The 27736-nt window shown below is 41.7% G+C and overlaps 1 protein-coding gene across 4 annotated transcripts in view; it reads left to right on the forward strand.

Annotated features, from left to right (window-relative positions):
• The window catches only part of SEMA5B (semaphorin 5B), a 269546-nt gene that overhangs the window by 192848 nt on the left and 48962 nt on the right, over nt 1-27736 (forward strand). For all 4 annotated transcript variants that reach the window (XM_039554919.1, XM_039554921.1, XM_039554922.1 and 1 more), the window contains exons 7-12: nt 5528-5626; nt 6362-6575; nt 9147-9432; nt 13705-13840; nt 17388-17595; nt 19736-19943. In XM_039554919.1, the coding sequence (XP_039410853.1) occupies nt 5528-5626; nt 6362-6575; nt 9147-9432; nt 13705-13840; nt 17388-17595; nt 19736-19943 (1151 nt within the window). The remainder of the gene's footprint in view (nt 1-5527; nt 5627-6361; nt 6576-9146; nt 9433-13704; nt 13841-17387; nt 17596-19735; nt 19944-27736) is intronic.

Consider the following 27736-nt stretch of genomic DNA (forward strand, 5'->3'; position numbering starts at 1 on the left):
GCAGCATTTATAGAGCGTAGCATGACCAATATCTTTAAACTGTCCCCTGGAAAACATCCACATTATGGAGAGACAGTGCAGAGAACAAAGTCAGTGTTATGTTGCCTTTCTTTGTTTCTTCCAAATGAAATCATCCAGAGGTGATGATAAAATGAATGATGGATAGAGCAGAAGGGTAAGAGATGTATTTAATTTCATTAGGAGTTGCTCAGCTCCTAGTTTGTAATTGGTTTGTCTCTGCATAACATTCCCCATCCACCACATCTAAGGAATTTTGTCTGACATGGAAAATTGTGGCTTTTTAAACATTAGAACTTTGGTCTTTCTTTTGTCTAAGCACCGAATTATTTGTTAACTTTCCAAAAGCAGCACACCATCATTTTAAACTATGTAAAGAAACCATTTGTGAAAATGGCAGCTCTTATGTTCTGCCCTAAGAGCTTTGTGTAGCCAGGAGGAAGATGATGCACTAATAACACTTCCTGAGCAAGACAGAAGTGAGAGAAATATCTGATAGGCATCCAGCTGGGCTGTCCCCCTGCATTGCCTGTATAGCTTCTAACCTTTTTTTTTAAGGTGTCATGTTGCTGTGGATGCACAAGGTTACAGGGAAGTCCTAGCCCAAGGCTACAATTCCAGTGGAATGGGATTGGTGCATAGAAATTGCTGAGCTAATGGACGAATCAGCTATTTCAGGCCTTCCAGTGGCTCTGTGCCACACAGAGGATGCTTATCTGCTTATCTGGTGGAACTGGGAAACTCCACACCACTTAAGAATAATAGGCATCCAGGTAGGAGAGGCACCATAAAAATCTCCAGGGAAACAGAAATAACTGGGAGGCCATCAACTATTTTTATCCCCTTTGTACCTGCTCCTAGAGACCTGAACCTACATTCCTATTACTTCTGCTAAGCTGTCAATGCAGAATCAGCCCCCAAATAAATTTGATTAGAAGTCTATTAAAGAACATTTGGCTGGAAAAATCATTAGCAATTCTCTTTGCTATCTGTTGCACTCAGAGGAGAAGGGTAGTTTGGTTGGGGCCTTGGCTTAAACTGAGTAACAGAATTGCTTGTCCAAAAAAATAAATACAGATATCTGAGAGTGTATCAATAGCAGTGCTCAAGAACAAGTTAGGTCTTGATTGTTTTTTAATAAATTGGGATAAACTGCAGCAGATGCACTAAATGTTTGCTGTACTCTAAAATGTCACCGAAGGGGTAACTTGGAGTTCTGCTGGCTGATTCTCTGAACTCCAGGTTGTACTCCAGACTGTCAGACTGTCTGCAACAGCTATTTTTCTCATACAGGGTATAACTGTAAAATATATCAGTATGTGATGAAATAGTGTTAGCGTAAAAAAAATAATTAAAAAGGAGATCTCTGACAACAGGGCTTGGGTAGTTTATTTAAGCTAGAAAGCCATTAAAGTAGTGTCTATATATAGCTATGCTTTCAAAGAAAAATGCATCTGTACAATGAGATTAAGGGTTTATAACATTTTAGAACTATGGTGTTAAGAGATGACAGAATAAACAACTAAGAGGCATCTACAGCTGGCTTATTTGCAGAAACCTGAGACTTTTTAAATTTTACCTCAAATGGAAGCTGCAGGAGGTCAGCCCCTCCATTTGCTGATCTGTCCACATGAATGAAGGCAGTAACAGGACACCACTCTTGTTTCTCAGGTTTGAATTGTGCTCTCAAAGCAACTTGACATCTCTGTGAGCTCAAAGGAGACCTGGTCCTGTCCACAGCATTCACAGCCAGTGGGTGAACAGTAACTCTAAATGTGACCAAAAAACAAACAAGAATAGGCTTAAACTGGTGGCAGGAAGGGGCTTCAGTGCAGTTTGTTCTGACTGTGAGATCCTGTGGCCTGTAGTGTTGAGCATTAGAAGTCATGTCCTCTTCCTTCCTAGGTAAACAAGGATCATTAGACTAGAGAAAAGTGATACCTTCTAAATTTATGGCCCTATCTCAATAAAGGGACCAATACCAGGTAATTCTGAGGAAGGAGCAAGAACCTCAAAGTACATAACATGCAATTCATAGGAAAATCAGAAATATGCTTAATTCTCTGACAGTGAGGCACAGGTTTTTATCAGCTCTGCCATATATTTAATAATAATCCTAACTAACATAACTGAGTTATTCTTATTAACCATATAAATATGCAGTCTTCCCCCTTTATTTAAAACCTTAATCTCTTGATCCCAGTAATATCTTCTGGTGATGAGATTTGCAGACTGATCATACACAGATTTAACTGTCTGCTCCATAATGTGAGAGCAGGATCCAAATATTGTCTTGTCTGGACAGAGGTGGGTTCAAACTTGCCAAATTTTCTGCTTATATTAAATCCCTTCTGAATTTTGCTTCCTGTGTGCAGTTTTCCAGCCACATGGAAGAAACTACATTAAATAGCTCCTATTTTCTGTAGGGGTTTGTGAGATCATTTTACTAACCAGTTGCCTCAGCTATGACTTGTTGCAGAGAGCACTGTATTGAATAACTTTTCAAAGCAAATCCAGGCTGGTTTAAAGAACACAGAGAGGAGGCTGTTCCTTGCTGTTTATTTTGAGAATGGGGTAGAAAGAGGATCTAATTAAATCTCCCAGACACCGTCTTGAGAAAAATCCTGCAAACTGGAGCATTTAAGTGGTTTTGTTTCTTCTTTGCTTTTGTTGGAGGCTTCACAGATAGATGTGACAGGTACAGCAATAAGAAACATGAGATGAGCACTGTATTCCGCTTTGGGCCAGGCAGGTTGGAGAGATGTGGTCTGGTAGTGAGACCTTTGTGTCTGTCCTCTAACTCAGTGTGTCACCACAGAGAGTTTAGCACCTGCATTGTTTTGATTCACCCAGCTGAGAGAGCAGGGCAGACAATGTACATCTGTTTCAGAACATTGCTTTAAGTGTATAAATTGCTTTGAGACCAGTGCTTGAAATGAGCATATTACCATTGCTCTTCCTCCTGGAACATGGAGTGCTGCTACCATCATCAGTGAGGCAGGTCTGGGGGAAATGCCTGCTCAGTTAATTCACAGGAACAACTACAGGTGGACATGGCCCACACCAAACAGCATTGTTTTTAAGCAGTAAAAATGGAGTAAAAGTATGCAACAGATCCATCACTGCCAGTAGACTGCAGCAATGACCTTCCAGAGAAATTCTTTTTGTGTGCTATCTTCTCAGCTGGGAAGATTTTTACAGAAATTGATGTTTGTTAATCTGTAATACAGTTCTGTGCAAATAAAGGGAATTCTCCAAATTAGGATTTTAGATTTTGGCTGGACAAGGCTTTAGTTAGGATTACTTTGTATTAGCAGGAAAATATACAACAATATAACTAGTCTTAGCTGGTTTAGGACAGAAGCTGTGCTCAGACCTTGCACAAAGAGAATGGTGGCAGTGGAGGGGGAGCAGATGGGTACTCTCTTACTGTGTGAAATTTGAGTACAGAATGGCATTCTAGGTTAGATGGCAAATCAATCATATTCTGAAAACAAAACTCTGTTGGGAGACGACCTAATACTTTTTTTTAACAGCATTCGCTTGAGAAATTTTAGTACTTTGCAGTCAAATATATAGTGGTCCTAAAATTATGTGGGATTGAATAACTGTACTCTACAGAAAGAGGAATTACCTTACCCAGTCATGAAATGCAGACATCTCTAGGCAGGGAGGAGCTGACAGAACTCCCAGCACCATGCAGCAATGGCAGGAGAGGGCAGAGAGGCTGGCAAGCCCTTTGTCTTGTTAAGGGAAGCAGTGAGACCACTATTCTCAACACACAGAAGGTGGCACAGTGCTTTTCAAAGTCCTGTTTGATAGACTGATACACCATCACCATGACTGATCTGCTTCTGAAATGAAGAGTTGACCCAGCTATGAATCTAAGCTCTCAGTTTTTGGGCAGCAGGAATCAGAATTGGGTATCTGATTCCTGCTGCCCCTCAAGACTAGCAGCACCTGCTCTGTGGCACTCTGTAGCCTCTCTCCAGGCTGGGCAAGTGCTCCTGGGCTGGCTCTGTGCCATTCAGAAGCAAGGATCACATATCATGCCCATGCAGTTGCCATCTGTTGCTAACACTGGCAGGTTTCTACGTTGAATCCTTTCTGTACAGCAAATGAAATAAGGTAGTGTGCAATCCAGCTAAGCAAGCCCCTTCCTTTCCAGATGATAGGGGGTGTTTTTACACTGCTGAGTCTTGCAAATGAAGTCTTCAGGGAAATGGTCAACAGCGTGGAGTGCTGTGAGATGGGAGCTTGCAGAATGATTGCTGCTCACAGGAGGGAGAAGTGGTGTTTGCAGCTGAAGGCTCAACTTAGTGGCAAATGATGATCTATTGGAGGGAAGAAAGCAAAGCAGCCAGGGTAACCCAGATGAGGTTGCTATTTTCTAACAAGTTTCCTTTTCTGTTTCTGGTATAACACAATAGACTTTCTTCCCCTGGAGCCCAGTGGGTGCCAGTCATTGCTCATATCCTCTCCTCTGAGGTGGCCCAGGCCAGGCAGGCTGGTGCACATGGCTCATTGGGGCTCTTCGGGTGATCCTTGGGGCAGGTGGTTCTGGAGCCTCTTGCACTGCCTCTGGGAATTGCACGCTAGTCTCTCACCTCCCTTTTCCTGTGTGTATTGTTAGAAAGTTCCTGCCTTATGTGGCCTCTTCCTCCTCCGCTGCTTAACTCCAGGGGATGCTCAATTAGCCTGATCTGCACTCCACAGGTCTCTGGATATGAGGCACTGGGGAGAAAGAGAGACCATGGCTTGCTCTAACAACAGAAGGCGATTTTCTGAAATAAAGGCAACTGCAGCCTTGTGCTGCCCCCCCAGCACAGCATGGGACAGCAGGATCCCCACACCTTTGGGGACTGCCATGTGGAGGGAATTGCTTATAGGTACCAGCAAATGGTCAAGCAACTGAGATCGGGAATCTGCTATTTCTCACTGGCCTGGCCTGAAAGAGAAACTCCTTCTACCATGGAAAATCCTGAGCACACAATCCTCTGGGAGGCAGGAAGTAACAGCTTGTTCAAGCACGAGGTTCTCCTGACCAGCCTGGTCTATTAAAGAGAAGTTCCTGCTGTTTTCCTGCTGGCACTGGTTTGAATTATAGTGCAGACAGACCTGCTATCCTTCACTGGAATTTGTGTCTGGGTAATGTTTTCAAAGCTGCAGCATTACTGGGAAAATAGGTCAGAAGTATCATCATGGAAAGAGGGAGAATCTCTCCTCCAATCTAAGCAGAGCACAGAAAGAGGCACTTGTAGCTATGACAGAATCAACCCGATGGATAACATCCTACCCCAGGACTGTGCAGGGCTATGGTTAGAGAAATAACCAGCAAATTTGGCTTGTTCACTTAGGCTGCTGGCTCCCTACAGCTGTGCACTGCTTGAGGCAACAAACCTCAGCCCAAGTTAGAGCCAAGGAAGGTGCATTCCTGCTGCAATACAGGTATTTTTAAAATGTAATAAAATTTTCAAATGTCCTTTGTCTCTGTCTTGTGTCCCTATAGGAAGAGTGCCAGAACTATGTTCGAGTGCTGATTGTTTATGGCAAGAAGGTCTTTACCTGTGGTACCAATGCCTTTTCACCTGTGTGTTCCAGTCGACAGGTCTGTTTTAGCTCTGTTACAGTGATGGAGAGGGTTGGATGCATGCTCTGGGGAAGGCCAGTCATTTGGCAGGCTATCATGGGTGTACAAAATGTGTTCTAAATGTAGCTGACTGAAATTATTTTGGTTTTCTTCTTTGGGCTACTGTGGGGCAATGAGTGCATCTGCAGTTGGGGAGCAAAAAGTTCATGTTATGGGTGAGTTGGGTCTGGACAAAGTGCTGCTCGTGTAAATCTTGGGTATGGCGCTGAAAATGGGGAATATAGACAAGCTTAGCTGTGAGTACCTACTGAGCTGAATACCTTAAAGTTTCTTTAAAATAAATGGCAAAACTCCCTTTGGATTCAAGGGAGGCAGGAGTAGGCCCAGAGAAATGTTTATTTGTATGTTTTTTTAAGGCCAGTATGTATTTAGGAGGTGTCTACGGAAGATTGAAAACCTGTGCCTGCGCCAGGAGCACCTGATTACACCAAGCGGGTTTGGGCTTTACTGGCTGGGGAATTACCCTTTGTACAAAGCAGTAGGATCAGTGAGGCTCAGACACAACTTCATACATTGGCAAACGATGGATGTAAAGATCAATTTTCAGTCATCACTAAGATTACCTTCTCATAGCTACCTGATTTTTAAAAATCAGGGATTTGCTAGTAGGTCCTCATGGGCAAACAAAATTCTCTATACCAGTAAGAAAGTCAGATGCTCTTTAAATTTTCTTCTCTCTCCTTTTAAATACAGGTAGGAAATCTCAGCAAAATCATTGACAGAATTAATGGAGTGGCTCGGTGCCCATACGACCCTCGGCATAACTCGACAGCTGTGATTACATCACGAGGAGAACTCTATGCTGCAACTGTGATTGATTTTTCTGGACGGGATCCTGCTATTTACCGCAGCCTTGGAAATGTTCCCCCACTTAGGACAGCACAATACAACTCCAAATGGCTCAATGGTAAAGTCATGTGGGTCACATCTGAGCAAGAGATATATTAAAGTCAGCTTGACAGGCTTGTAAATCTTTCTCTCTCTTTTCATATTGAGATCCAGAGTTATGATGGGGAAAGGCTTCCGGAGCAATAATCAATGCAGCTTAGAAGACATTTAAAAAGAGCCTGGAAGTATTTCAGAGAAGTTGATTTAGAATATAGAAAGTGGGTCTTAGAGGCTACTTAACATATATATGGGTCTCTGTCTTGTGAGATGACCAAATACATCATTTTAACAAGAAAACCAGTCAAAGATTTGAAGATCAAAACCAACTTAAAGCATCATATTGTTGACCCAGTTCTGCAGAGTGATAGGCACTCTTTACTTCCACTGACTCAGCTGAAGATGCCTGGTTTCAGTGCAAGATCACGCCAAAAATGAGAAATTTCACAGCACATTATGTTCCATGTGAATCCACGGTGATGTGGATTTATAGTTATTAAAAGCAGCTCTTACACCAGTATGATAATACCCTGCATCAAGCAAGCTATAGAATTTCAACCAGTAATCCCTGCACTGAGTCCACACCTTCTGACTGGGGCAAAGCACTTCTTGTCTGAGCAGACTGTAGTGATGGATACCCCAGTATTCCCCCCATCTCCTTTTACCCAGGTAAATTGATCAGATATTTGAAATCTTTCTATTAGATTTCAGGACATTTCAATTAAAGATAAGAGCAGTGGGACTGTGCACTCTCTGGAGCTTAGTAAGACTGAATTAGGCTTCTGCAGGCATACTGAAGTCAGTATGGAGACCTGGAGTTTAAGGAAAAGGATGTCTTCCAGAAGGACTGAGAATTAGGACTAAGCATCATAGCCCATATACACTCATTGGAAATATGTTCCTCTTGTTTGTGCATGAATGCAAGATTCAGAAGGAAGCCACATTGGAACAGGGGAGTTTAAGGAAGACAATCAGTAACTGAAGTTCTCATATGTGACTGGAAAAACTAATGTGACTCTTGGATTTATAACTTTGTGCAGCATTGGTGACATCGGAGTAATTTCATCCTGTTCTGGACACTTTTCAACAAGAAACAGAAAACCTGAAGGTGATTCAGAGAAAAGCCATGCAGTGATTTGAAACTTGGAAAGCCTGCCTCACAGTGAGAGACTTAAGGAGCTCGATTTATTTATCTGTCTGAAAAAGAGATAAAAGGTGTTTTGTTCACGATATGGAAGTACTTACATCAAGAGAAGATTTTGGAAAGGATAAAGTTCTTTAATCCAGCAGACAAGTCATGACAAGAACCTGTGATTGGAAGCTGAAACCAGATAATACCAAATGGGAAAAGAAGTGCAGGTGGCAGCTGGGTCAGTCTTCAGTCATTTGAACAAGTCATTGAGGAAAGTGATGGCTGTAAAGCCATGTGACATTGTCCAGTAAGATCAGATCGCCTTCGAAAGATGGGGTCTAACTCACCTGTTAGTTAGAGGATCTGATGGTGGAATTACAGGGTGAAATTCTCTGATTTGTGTTAGACAGAAGGTCAGACTGGGGATCACAATGGTCCCTTTAAGGTTCATGGTTAGTTTGAAGGAGAAAGTTTGACAGGAGATGATTTGCAATGTCCTTCCCTCCGTACCATCATCTGCCTCCCAAACTCGGCTTGCAGCATCAGTGGCCTGCCTTTCTCTGTTCTTCTTTCCCTCCTGGGCTGCAGCTTTAAAGGAATTCTGTACTTCTCTTTTTTCTTCTTCCTTTGAGCACTACTCAGAAATGAACATTTTAAAACACCCTATAAAACCAACAGGTTTGGGGAAGGGTTTTTGTTTGTTTGTTTGTTTGGTCAAATATTATTCATTGGCCAATCTTTACCAAAGAAACTTCTAGGATAAAAGACTACACACTTTAAAGCTTTGTTATATACCCAGTTAAAATATTTACTGCTAAACCTACTAAATTTCAGGTTCATTTCAACTCTTGTGAAAATAATAACAAAAATTCTAGGAGAAAAAGCATTAAGGAGAGCATGTTTCACTAGTGTCAGTCTCTGGCATGGTTTTGTTTTATGGACATAAGATAATCTTTTGTGCCTAGAAACTGGAAAGGTTTCATGATAAAAGCCAGATGTGACAGTGCTGGGAGAGTAGCTTGAATGTTTCAGCGCAGCTGTGTGGGGAATCGGGCGGATGCACGCAGCATATTTAACACATCATAAGGTCCACTTCAGAAGTGAATAGGTGAAGCAGCCCAGTGGGAAGGCTTTATCTTGTAAAATGAGTATAGGTACAGAGAAAGTCCTGCATATGCAAAGTGTTGAACTCTGCTTTCACTGAAATCAGTAGCAGCTTTGCCAATGAAGTGGGGGAAAAATGGGGCCTTTCCAAGATCTGAAAAAAGGTACTAGAGCTATATCCTCATATATCATTATTCCCATCTACTGTTTTTATGTCCTCTGCTGACTCCAAACTCCCTATGGTCCCAGCTTTGACAGGCTGCATAAATGGAGCTGGCAGCGCAATGCACTGAGCGAGTCAGTGAGCATGGATTGATTTCTAACCTATATAAATCTCTTCAAATGTTTGTTTTTCAGAGCCTAACTTTATTGCTGCCTATGACATCGGCTTGTTCACCTACTTCTTCTTCCGTGAGAACGCGGTGGAACATGACTGTGGGAAAACAGTGTATTCTCGTGTGGCAAGGGTTTGCAAAAATGATATTGGAGGGAGATTTTTGCTGGAGGACACATGGACAACTTTCATGAAGGCCAGACTGAACTGCTCCCGTGCTGGAGAAATCCCTTTCTATTACAATGAATTGCAAAGCACCTTCTACCTTCCCGAGCAAGATCTGATCTATGGTGTCTTCACTACCAATGTGTAAGTTGCACTGGCTTTACTGCCCTTCCTCTACCCCCAGCAGTCTGAGACTGACAATGTATTGATTTCTTAAGCAGTCTGAGCAATCATTTTAGAGAGATCGTTTGGTTAATGTGAAAGAATAGATAGGTCTGTGTTATCCATCATGACAACATAGCCTCTAGGACAGTGTTTTTAATCCATGGTTCACAGATTGCTGGAGTCTGTAAAAGCTGACTGTTCAGTTTTAGGGCAACTTAATTTGATACAAACCTGGGCAGTGACAGACTTCAGACTTTTTGTAGGGACAGTGCAACTTGTATAGTTTGGAGAGATGATCTAAAAATGACCCAAAAGAAACACATTAATTTCCAGCCAGGCTAATTGCCTGGCCAATCTGACACAATTGTGTGAACACTGGAGCTGGCCCATGAGATGGACAGGTGCTCACGCTTGGGAGAGAAGGGCTGGAAAGAGAAGAATGAGGAAGATGGGATCACAACAGACTAGATTGAAATCAACATCTACTTCAGTTGAACAACACTATAATAGCAAGGTCATGAGGACCACAAGGCATTTAGCATTTCCAAGGCAGGGGGGCTTTACTCTGCCACAGACTGTTTGAGGTCCACAAATCAAAAGCAGCCTTGGAGCTCTGAGGGGAAGGTATGATTTCTGATACTTCATAATCACCTCTTCTTGGCTTGATATTGAAAAACTTGTAATTGGAATGATTTAGTGTAGCTGTGAAAGCAGAAAGGAGAAGAGGAGTTAATTAAAAAATATATTGAAAAACTCATAATGTATATTTTTAAGTCAGGAAAACTCAAATAACTTCTTCTCTGATGCCTAAGGCTAGGATGATAAGTTTCAAGCTATAACCAGTCTGCATGGTATTGAGTTTCAATAATACATGTTCTCCAGGGGGGTGTTAGCCTGACGTGTAAACTAGAGAATGAAAATTCGAGTAGTTACTCCATATGGCAAATGCTCCAAGTGCCTTCCTCATGCTGGGCAGCCAACTTCTTGGGAGTTTTTGTGTGCAGTGCTGTACTGTCCAATATGAATAAGGGGCTGTTCCCAGGGAGCCCACAGAAAACCAAAGCAGTGAAGCCCTGCTGAAGTACAAACCCTCCTGTTTTGATGTGTTACCTGCTGGTGTGACAGGGCTTGAATTTCAGCCCTTGAACTCACAAAGCATCAACCCCAACTTCTTGAGCTAAAGCGCTCTTGGGAGCCTCACTGTGAGTCAACAGATCCTGAATGTTCTTCCCCCTCTGTAAATTCCAAGAAATAGGTAAGTGTTTGGCCACCCTCATCCATCTTCCGTGTTTTGTTTCTCTTCCACCATTGCCAATGTCAGTCAAAAGTGAGCCAGCAGAGAAGCATCTAGAAAAAATAAACATGATTGAGCACTGCATCTTGACTGTGGACTTGGGGAAGATCTGTCCTCAGACTGAAAGGCACATGAGTCATTCTCTAAAAACATTTAGAAGATATTAGCCAAACTTCCTGAACATTAAAAGGAAATCTGGCTGCTGCTTTGGGCACTTGAGCTGACCTTTGTTTTCTTCTTTTTTTGCAGTTGGAGAGGACTTCTGTGCCCATAGTGATAATGTTTTGTCTATCTATTTGTCCATTCATCCAGCCAAGAATGGAAGCTGGAAATGAGAAAATTATTAATAACTGTATTTTATTTATCAAATTGGGGATGTTTTTGGACATGGGGGAGGCATAGACTAGCTCTGGCTGGAGCAGTTCTCTTCTGCTGTGTCCATCTCCCAAGTTTAGCATGAGATGTGATAAGTGTTATGATAAGTGTTACCTGTCTCCTGTGGGTACACTTGAGTCATTCTTTGTACATCAGGGATGTAGGATCTCTCTTGTATCTTCTGAAGACAATATAATATGCAATGCTTGTGTAATTGAAGAAATTAGTAATTGATAATAGCTGAAGTTAGATCAAATAGCATTTTGGGTCTACAACATGGTGTTCTTTTAAAAGTTCAAAGAGAAAATGTTCCAATTTGTCATCCGACTGGAGAAATAATGGTAATTACTCTTTTAACTTTCACTGGGACTTATATCATGGTGCATGAGCTCTGCATACCAAAGAGGGTTAATTTATGCACCAGTCTGAGTTTCTTTGTGATAAAATGCCAATGCAACACAAAGCTATGATTTTTTTGTTGTTGTTATTTACAGGTATTTTTTACTTTGGAAGGTTCATGTTTAATGAATTTAGGGTCATCTTATAACAAAGGGGAATTCGTGGTTGTGGTAACACCCACGTACAGATTTATTGCTTCATGTTATGTTATACCCAGCTGAATCAGTGGGAAAGAGAGCTTTTAGGGGAAGCTGCTGATGAAATATTTAAGATGTTTTTATTAAATTTTTTCTGGGAGTTAATAGAGACAGTATTAGAACTTCTTTGAACTTAACCCATTCTTTATACCAGCTAGTTAGTCACAGGAGATAGGAGGTGGGGATAAAGGAAGTTGCACTTCACACCAAAACAGAGGGGCCAGCTGTACCAGTTGATGTCACTGACTTGAGACTGGGATCAAACTTTTCATAAGGAGGGATGGGAAATATGCCAGGCCACAGATGGAAAGGAAAATGGTCCACAGATTTAATGGAAAACCTCTTTCCTTTCTCCTTTCCAGCAAAGAGAAAAGGCTGAACTATGAAGTCCTTAGCAGGGTCCTAAAAATATCCTTTTTTTTTTTTTCTAAGTATTTTCATTAGACTAGTGGAATTTTATTCTTTCTTTTCCTTTTTCATTTTCTTCCTCATTGTCTTTTTTTTCCTGTGTGCGCCTCAAGGCATTTACTTGTCATCCATCATTAGGTTTGTCTTAAGAGCTGCTGTCTGTGAGCATGCACTGCGTCAGCAGTGTTCAGACAAAAGTGGAGAAAGGTTTGCCTGGTGTTGCTTTGACATGTTCAAAGTGAACTACTCCATCATTCTGGGGATGGAAGGGGCAGGAGGGAGCAGAGAATGGGAAGGCAAAGCAGGAAGTTCTTCCTGATGTTGTATTGCTAGGAAGAAATATGCTGTGAAAGAATCTGTTATTCTGCTTTCCAGCCTGGAAGGGTGAAGAAAGGCTTTTTTTGTGTGTGCAAGAGAGTGTAATTATTGGTTTAGTTAAAAAAAAAAGTGTTCTTTTCAGGGAATTCAAATTGCTTTAATTAGCAGAAAGATACATACAGCAGGGCTTGGGTTATTTAAAAGGCACCGTGACAAATCAGTCTCTCATGCTGCCCCTATTTTTAGTTTTATTTTGGTATCTTTTTATCTAAACCTTGTAGTTTTCCTAAAAAAACAAAAAATAAAAACAAAAAAAAAAAAAAGAGGGGAGAACTGGGAGCAGGTTTGAATTCCAGATCATCACTTATCAGTGTCCCCCTGGGTCAGTTTTGTTGAGGTCACCATGTAGGAAGTGCCCTCCAACCCTCTTGAGGCAGGACAGGAGGAAATGAGCTTGCTCAGGATCCTGCAGAAATGGGTCCTCCAGGACTGAAAAGGAACAGCAAAGGCCAGCTGATCTGTGTGCAGTCTGACTGGGCAGCAGAGCATCCCTAGAACAAATTCCTTTCCGAAGAGTCCTTCATACAGCAGCATCCCCCTCGCTGTGCCTCCCCTGGCTGAGTGTAGATGGTGAACAGTCTGCCCCAGACAGGTCCTGTTCCCAGCTGGGAACACACAGAAGTGAACTGTGGTCATTGAAAACAGAGGTTTCCATGAATTAGCAAGACCTTTTGCATGCTGAGCTGCTGTCAGAACCAGCTGGTTTGTCACTGTCACCTTTTCCCTTCCACTGCATGTATATATATATAAAATATTAGGTGATATATTTTATAGCTGAAGATTTCAGGAAACTGCAGAAACAGAATTTCACCTTGAGAAACACCAAGAGATTAAAAATTAGGTTGTTTGTAATCAATAAAGGTAGACCGGTTGTTAAAAAAATAAAAATAAAACCAGACTCAAATAATCCATGCAAATTAAACTGCATTCACCTTTCTTGTCAGAACTGCTTCCATGGCCCTTAAATCTCTTGACATTTTAAAACCAAACTTAAAATTCATTCTCAAAATTGTCATGCAAGTCATCTGCATTTTACAGTTTATTTATTTATTTATTAATACTGCCAGTGAGATTGGTATCACTGTACATCTACCTAGCAATTTACATGTATATTATTTGAGTGGAGTTTGATGTCTGTTATGATGAAAATGTCAATGTTCTAATGATTAAATTGATTTATTTTACCCTCCCCTTTTCCAGAAACAGCATAGCTGCCTCAGCAGTGTGTGCCTTCAATCTCAGTGCCATTACTCAGGCATTTAATGGCCCTTTCCGTTACCAAGAAAACCCAAGATCAGCCTGGCTGCCAACATTAAACCCCATCCCGAATTTCCAGGTACTGCTGTTGCCCTTCAGTTTACTGCAGTCCCTTTTACATTCTGTCACTTCAGTGGGTTGATTTGTGTGGGGCTCATTTCTCCAGGTGGACCCATGGTACAGATAAATTGTATTTCTCCACATTTATGAGTGTTTTAGTCTGTGGAACTCCTTGCCACAGAATTCATGGCAAAAATTGAATGGTTTAAGGAATAATAAGAATGTTCTGGTTTTTTATAATGATGAATAATTTAAATCTCTGTTGCACTTATCACTGGCACGTGTACTCTGAGGATGTGATTCTCACAAGAGGACTTAAGACATGTCCCTACTAAAACTGTGAAGGACTGAAAGCTGAAGCTGGACAAAGTCAGACTAGAATGGAGACAACCTATATTTTTTAAACAAGAAAGGTAATTAACCACTGTGACTCTGTAAGGAAGTGATGAATTTTCCATCACTTGATAGGGCCCCTAAGGCTACCAGTGCTTCAGTGGAAGATGGATGACTTTCTAACACATGGTAGCTCAGCCAGAAGCCATGGACTTGTTGCCACAGTAACTGATGGAAGGGGAGACATGAGGATTGTCACAGGGGTTCCTTCTCCTTTTAAAAATCTTCGAGTTTATGAATGAGCAACTTTCCAGGATTATCAGTTAAAGCAATTTTGAAAATTATAAAACAACTTCAGTTGCTTTATCACCAGATCCAGTCAGTGTGGTGCAGAGTATGTGTGTGACAGCCCTGGCAAACCTCAGTCTTCTGAAGCATGAGCCCATTTTACAGCTCAGCCGCTTCCCACTTGGGGAATTCTAGGGAGGATGGACTTGTCTTCATGTCCTTGTGTCCCCATGGCACATCCTTTCAGCCTAATTGTCTGAATCTGGCTCTCCTTTATTATGGCAAATGTGCTGAGGCTGCTTGCAAGTGCCATCTGCCTTCAAACTGGTGATGTCAGGGACCTTCCAAAAAGAACTCTACAATCGCCTGAAATCAAGCAAGAGCAGATGGGAGGCACGTCTCTGCTGCAGGCAGAGCCAGCCTTGTCTTGCTGCTGAGGAGCCTGATTTCTCCTCTTGAATTCCCTCTTGGCACCTGACTGAGGGCTCCTGCCCATACAAGGTGGGATAGGCTTGGCCTCTTGATCACCCTCTCAGCTTGGTGCACTCAAAACCAAGAAACAAAGCCTTGCTGAAGGTCCAGCCATGCCAAATATAGCCAGGTTTTTGTTGTCGTTGTTGATGATGTTCTTGGGGGGTTTTTTGAGTTTAAAGGGAATATTAAGGCAAACTGAGAATCAAAGACTTTCTGTCCCTTGCTGGGCTAACCCAGAAGGAATAGTAAAGGACTTTGGAAAGGAATAGGAAAGGACTTTGGAAAGGAATAGTAAAGGACTTTGGAAAGCATTTCCATGGAGTGAAAAGTATCAGTTAAAATGCGGAGTGTAAAGATTGCAGCAGCAAGATGAAAGAAACGGGTCAGAGGAAAATAAAGAAAGGAAAAGGAGCTATGTGGTAGACAAAAGGAAGATTGCAAGAAGAGATTACGATGTTTTTCAAGTACAGAAGGAACAAGAGGTCAGTGCAGGGCCTTTAGGAGATGACAAGGGTAATTTAGTGACAGAAGAGGCAGATATTGCAAAAACATTAATTTTTTTGCCTCAGTGTTCACAAAGGAAGATGAGGGAAGCATGCCAGAATTTTTTTTCTTGCAGAGAGGAAGGAGAAATACTGAAGGATGCAGAGGATCAGGACAGTGCAGATAATCAGGAAATTAGAACAAAACAACATTAAACCAAACCAGAGGGATGCTGCGTCAGCATGTGAGCTGCCAATAGACCAAAAGGATTATCTGCGACTTTCTGAGAACAGAAAACAAAACCAACAATGACATTCCTGCCACTGGGGCTCCTTTTAGGTGATGCTCTAGAAAGGAAAGTGAATGGGGAGAAAGGCATCCAAAGGAAGACAGTGGTTTGAAACAGGAGTATAGGATACAACAAAAGAGAGAGATCTAAAAACTCTTTAGAATGTGGGATGAGTCATGAACTAAAAAAGACCATTGCAATAGAAAAAAGCATTAAAACCCACCTGAGGACACATCAAAAACCCACTGATGTTTCCTTAGTCTGGCTATTCAGGAAGATGCTTAAATTGATTGAAAAGTGACCATGTTCATAGATTGTCAGAATTATATAACGTGTTCTCCTAGCTCACACAGCCTCTAGAAATTGTCAGAATTATATAACGTGTTCTCCTAGCTCACACAGCCTCTAGAATGTTGTAAGGCTTAGTACCCCAGCCATTGGAATCCATATTTACTGTGTGAATGTGTGTTAAATCCCTGACAACTCATTTTAGCACGTAGTAAGAGAAGGGCTGCGTGGTGCACCTGGGAAAGGCAGCGATACCACCAAGAGTTGCTGTGATGCGTATCGAGCGTGTGCACATGGGAAATTTGTACACTGTAAATCAGCATCCTAATTCTCAGTATTCTGACTTTTCTTCAAGGAAAGCCCAAACACCTGGACCCAAAATAAAGAAAAAGGAATGCGTGGGATTTTTTTCTAGTGAAATTGCTCAGGTGTGAGTTTTACTTCGTGAGTAGGGAAGTTGTCCGTAGACTGAGTATGGGACTTGGCAAGATTAGTTGTACTACTGTCTCCCATGGTCCTGGGAAGATAAACACCCAGTCACCCTGCCGCCTTTTGGAGTAATAAATTTTCTGCCCTCCATGCAGATATTGTGGGGAAGAGTGAGATCGAGTCCCAGCTATTGACACAGACCAAAAAATTAGCACTGGTTTTGAAAATAATTGAGTTTTAGGAATTAATCTAACATGGAAACGCAGGCCTTAAAATGCACTATCCACCTGGTAGGACTTACACTGTTTAAAAGACACAAGATGAGCTCTTTTTCTCCCCTGTTCTCACTGGATAAGGGAACTGAGTCCTGTTTCAGTTCCTCCCTTGGTGCTGGAGGATGGGTGGTCGTGGCTTGATCTGCCATTTGCTGTCAGGAGGGAAGAGTATGGGGTGGGAGGAGCTTGTGGTTGCTTCAGATGCAACTGTGGGGGCCTGGCCAGAGGGGAGCACTTCAAAGAAAAGCAATGTAGCAAGTTTGGTTCTTTGATACAAAACCAGTCCATTTTTAGGTTTTTAAACTCCCAAGTTTTGTTCATTGTACAGACTGAGGTGCCAGGCAGAGTCTGAAGATTGAAGTGCTTCAAGGATTCCCCTCCACTGCTGCCTTTAAATATTTCTGCAGCTAGTTTTAATTCTTTCTTTTTCTCCATAGTTTGTTAAAGCCTTTTGCCCTTCTCGTGTGCTGTTTGAGGGTATCACAAGGGAATGAAACTCCACTTTCCTGGTCAATGGACCACTTAGGAGAAGAGTTTTCGAAGAGTGGGCTACAGGCCAAATCTAGGCAAGGATCTATGACTAGGATGTGTGCCTGATCCCGTGACCCTCACACAGACTCACCTCCCCAGGAAATCAATAGGACATGGGTTTCCATGCTGGACTGGGGAGAAGATGCATTTTCTGAAATTCAATCTTCTGTATTTAGTGTGGGACACTGAATGATGACAGCCCTAACGAGAACCTGACGGAGAGAGTCCTGCAGGATGCACAGCGCTTGTTCCTGATGAATGATGTGGTGCAGCCAGTGACAGTGGATCCGTATGTGACTCAGGACAGCATTCGATTTTCCAAACTGGTGGTTGATATTGTTCAGGGGAAGGATACTCTGTACCATGTCATGTATATTGGAACAGGTAAGAGCATTAGGCCTTCAAACAGTTCCTCCTGCTTGCTTGTAGACCTAGCAGCCCTGGGAGCCCAATTGTGAAGTCCTTACACAGTTGTCGTTCAATATGATTTTGGCACAAAACTGCTTGGAAGTTGTTTGCTAGAGTAAATTAAAGCAGGATGGAGGACTTGAGGCAGAGTCCCAAGTGATCAGACTGTAAATCTCCATTGTGTTTAAAAAGACCAATAACATTTTTCTCCCTCTTATAAAAACATGTTTCAACTAATCAGGCTAATACATAACAGTGGGGAAGAGCAGAGGTCACTGGAATGCTCTGTGGTTTCATAAGTGTGAGTTGCCTCTCAGTGCTATGACAGACCCATCTCTGAAAAAGCAATAATAATACATGAACTCCAGGCTTGCTCAGGGTTTTAATTGTGTCTTTCTTTGCACTTCCACATCCCTACTGGTGTATGACTCCCAGTGCTTTCGGGAATGGGCATGCACTGAAGTGTAAGGCAGGTAGGGAAGCTGAGGCAAGTGCTTTTTTGTGGGAGCACAGCAAGCCAGTGGTAGAATTAAGTGTATGACTTAGTCTCTTGATTTCTACTTCCATACTCTAATTAGCAGGACACATTGCCTCTTCTGAAAAGCACAGATATCTTGGATAAGTGAAGATAAAGGACAAAGTGTTATAAATGGTTGTCTTAGCCCCTATTCATACTAATGATAGAGGTTAAATTAAATAGTTTGATTAATCAGAGCATATGGCCAGCCTCATGGGTATAATGTTGTTATCCTCTATTGCAGAAACTTTGACTTTAGAATAAGATGGATTGCTTCCATAAGTGTTAATTTAATCTCACATCTGAATGCAGAGTCATTGCCTCATTCTCATGTTTAGGAGAATGGACCTTCAGGACTGTGTCATAATTTATCTAACTTTTATCACCACTTATTTCAAAAGTGATCATCTTGGTTTATTATTTATATGTTCTAGCAACACTCCCAGTATGGGAGCCTCCAGGAACATTGGTTATGATGAGAAGATTGTACTTAAATTGTAATACAACATCGTTCTGCCAGTATGATATCTTGATATTTAAAGTGAGGAGTCCAAGCTACAGAGCCTTAGAGAAAGCTGGAATACTTCCTGCCTTGTATCATTAGTGTAAAAAGGTCCAATGCCATAACCTTAACTACTTAGTCGTGTTTGCCTTCTGGCCCTGGGTAGTGGTGACTGAAGAGTAAGATCTGCTGGAAATGTTTGAACTTGTGAAATGCTTCAGTAGAGACAGCCCTGCCCAGAGGCAGCCCTGAACACAAACCCAGTCCTGAGACTAACTGAGCTCAAGCTTCAGTCTTGTTCCACATGTAAGTGAAAGGGAAACTTCACATGGCTGCCAACCCCACCACTATAAATTGCTGAGCTTTGGCACCAATGCAGAAGTTACTGGAAGAGAAAGATTAAGTTTCAGGAACAATCAGGGCTGACAGACCTCTTGGGGGTTTCAATGCAAAATGGTGTGGTTGCCCCCTTTCCCCCTGCATTAATCTCCCACAGCTTAGCAGATCTCTAAATTGTTTAGGTTAGAGCACTGTGAGCACAAACATGTATGTTTCTGTGTATGAACTGCTCATGCCATAACATCCCCTTGTCAAGCTGGCTTCTTCCAGGAAGAGGATCAATTAGGTCTGTGACCCATGCAGTCATTATGGAGGCCTCAGAGATTTCCAGCAGGGCTGCTGCATTTGTTGTCATTTGTCATGACATCAAATCATACTGATCTGCTCCATAAACCAATAGAAATATAGACTCAAGGCACCAGAAATTATTCCTGCTATCCTGGGTCACCTTGCTCTCTAACTCACTGGTAACGGGACCAGACTCCTCTGCCTTAGTGCTCCAACTGGGAAATGCTGCCAGGTACTCACTGTCCAGATGGTTCACATCCTCCTGAATTCCCATTAAAATGCATTCTCAGGTGGTTTCTGCTGAGGATTATAACGATGTAGCTAGAGCTCTCTACCATGGGCAGCAGGTGACCAAGAACTAGGTTAAACCAGCTCTGTAAAGATGACATTAATGTTTCACTCTTTAGGCAGGTATGAAATGAAGTCATTGCCTCCAAGATTTACTTGTGCCTTGTTTCTTGTTCTATTAGAGTATGGCACCATCTTGAAGGCCCTTTCTACCACTAACAGGAGTCTGAGGAGTTGTTATTTAGAGGAAATGCAGATCCTCCCTGATGGACAACAGGAAGCAATCAAGAGTCTCCAAATCCTACACAGCGACAGGTCACTCTTTGTGGGTTTAAATAATGGAGTGCTAAAAATTCCTTTGGAGAGATGCTCCATGTACAGAACAGAGGGGTAAGTAAATTTACAGCTCTAATATATCCCATTTCAGGTTAAAGAGAAAAGCACCAGGCTAACATATTCCAGTTTGATTTGGTTAAGAAGCCTTTTGCTTCATCAGTAAGAGACAAAAAACACTGCTGCAGTGCATCTCCTGATAGATATGTGCATGACAGGAGCAATGAGGATAAGCAATATTTTTTTTTGTAATTGTTAATTAGTTCTCCTCAGAAATTAATCGTATGTTTACCAAGGAAGGGCTTACAATATTTACTTCTTTTTTCTTCTCTTTTTTTTAAGCTTCATATTTCAGTGTTGCTTTTATTAAGTCCATGTGTTTTCCTGGTGGTTCTTATTGGCTGTAGGGCTGAAGGTTTCTGAATTTGGGTTGCAGCCAGCCTTTCCTTGTTTATCTGAGTGATCACCTCTAAGACATATGATGAGGCAGGGCTGGGCTGTGTGGCAACTTGTTATTGCTTTTGGAAATCAATAGCTCATCTCAACTATGTGTGACACCTCTTACACCTGGATAGATTCTGTGGCTTGATTGTGCCTTATAAAGGGAGTAGGAAAAATGACTTTTTCTAATTGTCTGCCTTGGCTCCAGAGCAGTCTTCCACACTGAAGTGTAGAAGGTTTTCGCATCCAAATCGTGCCTCTCCGTTTAAACAGGTGAAAGAGTGTGATAGCAACTGTTTGAGACAGATGCTCAAATAATCTCACTGAGTGTTGCGGGCATTTACTTGTTTACATCTCTTGAAAATACTTTTCCTTCTCCTCTCATGCTTTTGCCTTGCTTTTCTCTGTAAGAGTTTTGTGTGAAACTGATGTCCTCTGTGCTAGACAAGGGGAAGGATTTTGTTAGCAACATCTAAACAGATTCCCTCTTCCATGGCCTACTGCAAGATGTCCCTGTTCTCTTGCCAAAAAAACTGATATAGAAAATGTCACCATAATTTTATTTTCAACAAGTAGAATTTATCTATCAGCTTGCACTAAATCCATGTGTGTTTAGATATAAAAGTGGCAGCTCTCTATTTTCACTGAACCTCTTAGTTATCCCTTTCAGAAAATATAACTTGGCCATTATTGCAGTTTGACATGGAAGTTTTTAATGTTTAAAGGTTTAGCTGCTTATGCAATCAGATGGACACAAAAGTGTTCAGTAAGAGAAAACCACAGCTGGAAAATGCCATCGTGTCCTCAGCCCTTATAAGCAGATTTTAAAAGGTAGAACATAACAGCTGTCCTCTTCAGGCTGTCCTGTATAGTCTCAGTCTGAGAATATTTATGTGTGTATACATATATATGATCCAGTTTCAAGAGAAATGAGTTTTTCCTTTCCTTTCCTTTCCTTTCCTTTCCTTTCCTTTCCTTTCCTTTCCTTTCCTTTCCTTTCCTTTCCTTTCCTTTCCTTTCCTTTCCTTTCCTTTCCTTTCCTTTCCTTTCCTTTCCTTTCCTTTCCTTTCCTTTCCTTTCCTTTAATTCAGCTTTCCAGTAATTTATAGATGCTGCCCTGTTTTCAGCCTGCCCAAGTACTTTGTATGACACTTCCATTAAAATTCAAATGGTGAAGGTTTCCTGAATTGCCTTACAATGGGGCAAGCAAGAAAAAAGCAGTGACTGGAGAGCAGACAGGTGGGGTATCTCACAGGAGCACCATATTTAGGACCTGGAGGCTGCAGAGCAGTCCCCTACTTGTATAAGCTTATCCCAGCAAAACAAAAGTCTATCTTCACAGAGGTTCCCTTGCCTGCTGGTGACCAAAAGCAGCCTCAGTTTTATGCACTGTGTGGCACTGAGTCCTGGCTGAAATTACTGGGAAGTTTGTGTACCAGTGCTGGTTTTTTTCTAAAACAGACTTTCTGGAGCCACTTTCGAGTGAAATAAGAAAATGACCCAGTTCTTTAGGGCAAAGAGACTTAAAGTTTGCCTCCATTGACTAGTTTCATGATAGAAATGGGGAAGAAAAACCAGCCACTGGGCAATAGCAAAGTACACAAGATAGGGTCTCCTGACAGCATGGTGGGATGTGATGTGGGAGGTCAAAATTTGCTGAATTTGGGTGCTGACCATTTAGTGTACTTGTGTACATTGCAAAGGGTCCTTTGCCCTGTTAGGTGAGTCTTGTGGAGGGACTGAGCATTTGGAAAAAGGAAGGAAAAAATGAAGAAAATGTAGGAAAGCCAAGGAATTCCATCATTTATTTATTTGTTTGAGAGGATGTTTGTAATATTATTATTACATTTTAAGTTAAGGGGGATTTTTTGTTGGTTTGTTGTTTGGGTTTTTTTTTTTTGTTTGTTTGTTTGTTTGTTTGTTTTGGCTAGGAAATTATTCAACTGCAAATTTTTCAGCTGCAAGTGTTAGAACCCTTTCTCCCCTTAGCATCCTGGCTATGTAAGTGATAAGTCAATTTGACCTCCTTTGTATTTCTTTCAATCCTGAACAGTATCAAGAAGGATATTTTAATTTCCTCCAGTGCATTCCACCTGGCACTTCTCCTGGGCTGTGATTTATTGCTTATTGTTGTGTCTATGTTTAATACACGCCAATATTCAGCCACTACGGGAAGAAGGGCTCCCACCCCTACAACACTCCCTGCCTACTTTTTTGTTGTGCTGTGACTTCGTGACTGGCCTCCTTGAAAAGCCCTGGTTTCAGCAGTTTTTATAATGTAATTGTTTTGGTGGGGGGGATCGAGAAGCTTGGAGGTGACTGAGAGAATTTGTGCCTCCCAGGCAGGAATACCACATTGTTTGTTGTAAACTCTGCCTTCTGTTATCAGGAAACTTTTCAGCCTTTTACACCCCGGGGGCTGATGTGGGTTTGTGATTGCTGATACAGAGCTCCTGCCTTCCCCCTCCTCCCTGGAACAGGCAATCATGTATCGAGAGAAAATTGACCCTAGCATTGATCCCGACCAGCGATCTTTGCTGCTCTGCTGCTTTTAAAACCTCGGGGCTTGGTACCGAGGCTCAGAATTGGGGCAGAGGGAAAAACTGCAGCAAACGGAAGAGATGGAAAGGGATAAGGATTCCTGCCATCTCCTTTACTGTTTGTTTATTGACACGGCACCAATTTAATCTTTTAAATGGTGACCAGTAACTCAGCCCCATGTCTTGATGTAGTGGGTGTCTGAGCAGTGTTTTGTGTGTGCCCACTGACCTGTCTCAGTTTGTCTTTTCAGAACAGCCACTCTTAGCAACAGGGCAATGGGAAGACATCTGTAATGTCAGCTGCCCAAATTTACAGGCTGGACTTGGCTGCAGGGACCTTGCCTTGTGCATGTGTGTTCCTGGTGTTTGTCTTTCCTGCTCTCTTTCCTGCTGCCGTTCCCCGCTCACTGGAGACTTTTAGGAAGATGCCCAACACGAGCAAAACCTACAAGCCCTTTGAACGTGCAAAATGTTTTGAAGGTTGCTTTGCTGGGTGGTAGTTTGGCTGTGCTTGCTGCTGAATTTTGCATGGCTTTGAAATGTGTGTAACTTCCCTGCAATTTTCAAATGAGCTTCGATTTTTTACCCCAAGTTGCCCCCAAGCTTTGGTGAGGAATATTTGAGGAACCAGTACTGCAGCCTTATCACTGACACCACTGTATCTTTAGAATGTGCCTGAACAAAATCCCAAATCTGAATTTCAGAGAGCTGAGGACCTCAGATCTGGAGCGTTCTTTTCAGGTGGGACATATCTTTAAGGGTTAGTTTAATAAATTTTTCAAAGGCTGGGGTGCAGTTACTCATTTTTAGCAATTGAGATGAGACAGATAGGAAAACGAAGCTGGTTCTTACAGGGAATACTTTACGATCTCTGTGTTGACCCTTTGCAGCATCAGAACCGTGGGCCTCTGAGCAGATGGAAGCCCTGAGGCGGGCCAAGGATTTTGATTACACGTTTAAATGACGAAAAGAAAATGTTTGGAAATAAGACCAGCCGGTCTCCTGAATCCCCACCCCTTCTGCTCTCCCTGTCCTGACCAGTTTATTTTAATGCACTTTATCTTGATATTCATTCCTTCCTCTTCTTCCTTCCATATTTTTTTTCTGCATAAAACTTGCAGTTAACATGGTGCAAGTTGCCATTTTGGATGTACAGTGTGGTTCTGGGGATAGTTTGGCTTGCCTGTCCTCTCCCTGCCATGCTATGGGCATCTCCCAGGTTGTGTCAGTGCCACCTCAGGTTAATTTCATGCCAGTGTGGATCCTCCGGCTTCCAGAGCCAGGACCTCTTGCAACATCTATGACATGCGCTTATCTGAACTCTTGCCTGCTTTTTTGACCTGATTGCAGGGAGTTTGCTATTGAGTGATGCTGAATTTTTGCCCTCCTGCTTGGCCTAAGTTCTGCCTCACATCCCCTCCCAGCCATGTACTTAATGCAAAGCTGGCAGAAATGACTCAGCTGACAAGGACTCTTATTTATTGACTTGATATCTGTGTGAGAAGCGCAGCTCACCTCTGAATAGCTCTGGGACAGTGATCAGACAGCTAAGTACATGTAGGTGGGTAACTCCTGAAATGGCTCCAGGGAGTTTTTGGAAGAAAAGGATCAGCAGCTGCACTAAAGAAGCAGAGAGTTTTCTGCCCTCTTTGTCTCTCTCCAAAGTGGAACTATAGTTCCAAGCACGTACTGTCCACCTTTAAGGGTTTTGGGATATCACATGGAGGATTGCTTTGGAGTTCAATGGTATGTTCTTCTTTTTCTTTTCACTCTTTATATGATGCAAAATCCTCTGTAACAAAGGAGTGAAGCACTTGAATGTAGGATTGTAAAACCTGAATTACAGGACTGCCATATTTCAGAAGTGAAACTATTGGGGAATTTGTTTTGAGAAATAACATAGTCTGGGAAGAGATCTAAAAATTTTCCAGTTTTGGGGAAGGATTTAATTGAATACAGGCTGGAAATCCTCTGACTTCTTCATCAGAATAATGATAGTTCCTTGAAGGACAAACAATGAACTGCTGCTGGGTAAAAAGCATGGGAGAGAAAAATGTTTGAAAAGGTAGGGGAGGGAACAAGAGAGACACTGTTGTTCAGTGGAGCCCAGCATCCAGCAGATCACTGAGGCGACACTGGTGGCCAGATTGTTCGTCAAAGATCTTGAAAATCCAACACCTTTTTCTGAGCTGAGGCTGTTGAAAATCTGGCCCAGATTTTGTTTTGAAGATCTTCTCCCTGAGAGTTTAAAAAAATATTCAGCACATTGAATATCCATTTAAAAACAGAGGCAAAAGGAAAGGTAATAGACTGCAAAAATGTTGTGATAAAGCTTAATCATTAATTTCCATCTGTTCTGGCTGATATGGCCTCTCCACAATTAAGGGAATTAGTTAATTATTGTATCACCAATAATGCTGAAAAGCCTTGGAAGACTTCATAGGCAGAAAGGAGAGTACTCAGCCCAGTGTTTTGTCATCCACAGTATCCAATAATACATCAGAATAAATCACTAAACATCTGGTTTGACATTCTGGTTGCATTTAAGAAAATAGCGAGCCTCCCACTGACAGAGAATGAAGACATCAAACAGAACCATGATCACTAAAGCTCTTGGAAAGAATGAAGTTTGTAGATGAAATGGATCTGTGTTCTTTAAATAGAAGTACAAAATTATACCATTTTCTCTATCCTGACAACACATTTGCATCTGCTGTAGCAGGCAATTACTCCCATTTTCTTTAATGTAGCTGTTTATATATGTAAAGTTAAGTGCATCCATACTGTTTGCAGGATATGGACCCTTAAGATTTGAAGGGATGGTAAGGTCTAAGGAACGTGGCTTTCAGAATAGCAGTTGAAGAGCTTCACTTGGATGGTCTGGGAAAGGGATGTGTCTGAAATTGGAAATAAAAAGCAGGCAAGGGTAAGCAGTGAGGTAGTGAGCTGGGGCATGTTTCCTCTAAGATGCCAGAGAGACTGGTTTTCAGTTTCATTTTATTTGACATTATCTTTAATGGCATGGAAGAAAGAAAATAGCACTCTTTGTAGATGGCATTTAAGTATGAAGGAATCACAAATAACAATGAGGAGAGAAATGCAGTGCAGGGCCAGCAGGGAAACCAGCAAGAGGCTGAGTCTGAGGAATAAACCTGTGCTGAGATTTCTGGTGAGTGTGGCGCTGAAAAAGAGAGAGGACACAGAATAGGAAGGGGCTCTGCTCCCAACCAGATGAATTATTACAGTTTTTCTCATTTCTACTGAGTGCTCAAACCAATGACATGATTTATGTTAATTTTAACCAACCTGTACACTTCTAGGCTCCCACTTTTTGTTCTGAAGTCTGTAAATGACCCTGAGTGAACAGAAGGGGAATTTAGCAGTAGCTGGAGTCCAGAGTTATACAGTTGCTGAAACAGATGAAGGTCACTTCAGAAAAAGCCAAACAAAATCAGCTGATTACAGGGCTCACTTCATTTTGTCTCCTTACTATCACGACTAGGGTGCCAATTCATTTTGGGTTGCCAGGAGGGAGGACATACGTTACACATGGCAGGGCTTTTGTTTGCTCCCTATTTTTAAAGCATCCTGCCAACATGACTTAGGAACAGTTTAGTGTATAGATCCTTTTACCTCTAGGAGACTGGCTTTAGGCCAACTCAGATCAATGCTGTCTAAAAGTCATTACCATCTGATGCCTGCTAGGTGGGCTGTGTGAAATTACTTTCAACACAGTGGCAACTGACAGGAAAGCATGTAGTTTTCTTGGAATATGTTATGTTAGGATGACATCTATGCTATTGTTATACAAACAAGATTAATAACTAAAGCTACCAGCAAGCCCCAGGGCAGATATCCATTGCATCTGTCAATTCTTACCATTTACTACTGTTATGTCATAAGATTTGTATTCTAGGCAATGGTCACATTCAGTAATGTGGCTCCTGATGAAAGGGTCTGAAGTCTTAGTGTTGCTATGTCTGGTTTTCTTCATGTCTCTATCTTCAGGCAGAATTTGCAGGGTAAAATGGACACATTTTACATACACACCCAGATGTGTCCAGTGTTAATACTGAATTAATGTATTGCCACAGATGCATCATTAACTTTTTATCAGGAGATGTGCTGTTTTACCTGTTTGGGGAAGAGAAAGTATCTGGAACCAGAGGAAATTTGGTTTTGCTTGTTCAAGTTTAAAATATAAGTGGATATAAACACATAAAATATATATGGGTTATAGAAAAATATAATATTGTACAGTTAGGTATCTTCTGTCGAAATACCAAGTATTGTAGAACTATGGGAACACTCCAGTCTGCAAGAGGTAAAGCTGGATTTCAAGAATGTCCATTTACTTAAGTGATGTTCTCTTGTTAGAAAGAGGAATGGAGATTGTTTGATGGTGTTTTTATAATTACATGGGAAGAAGCAGTGGAGAATATGTAGCAGGACCATTTTGTGCCTTATACAGTGTTAAATAGCCCTGCATTAGAAGGGAGATGTGTTTGATCCTCAGGCTGTAATGGATGGTCTAATATTTATTTGCCTCTTCCAACATACATTAATCTACAAAGGCTCTATCTAGTTGAATCTGCATCTTGTTGAGCAGAAAATAATTACCCAGAGCTTAACAAAATCCAACTTTCACAAAGGAGCTGCTTGAATATGGATTACTTTGTGCAGCCTAGGTGACAACTGTAGGCTATTTTCAGGTTTCTTTATCATCATTCACACTGCTTTCTAAGTTTCCTGCCTTTGCAATTTTCTTTCCCATCCTAAGTTCCCATTTTAGCGTAACTTGTGTTCCTAAATCAGCATCTTGCAGAGGCTACATAAAGCACCTGTCTGTGTCCCTTGCAGTGGATTTGC

This window comes from Corvus cornix, chromosome 7 (genome assembly GCF_000738735.6).
Source record: "Corvus cornix cornix isolate S_Up_H32 chromosome 7, ASM73873v5, whole genome shotgun sequence".
Taxonomy (NCBI): Eukaryota; Metazoa; Chordata; class Aves; order Passeriformes; family Corvidae; genus Corvus; species Corvus cornix.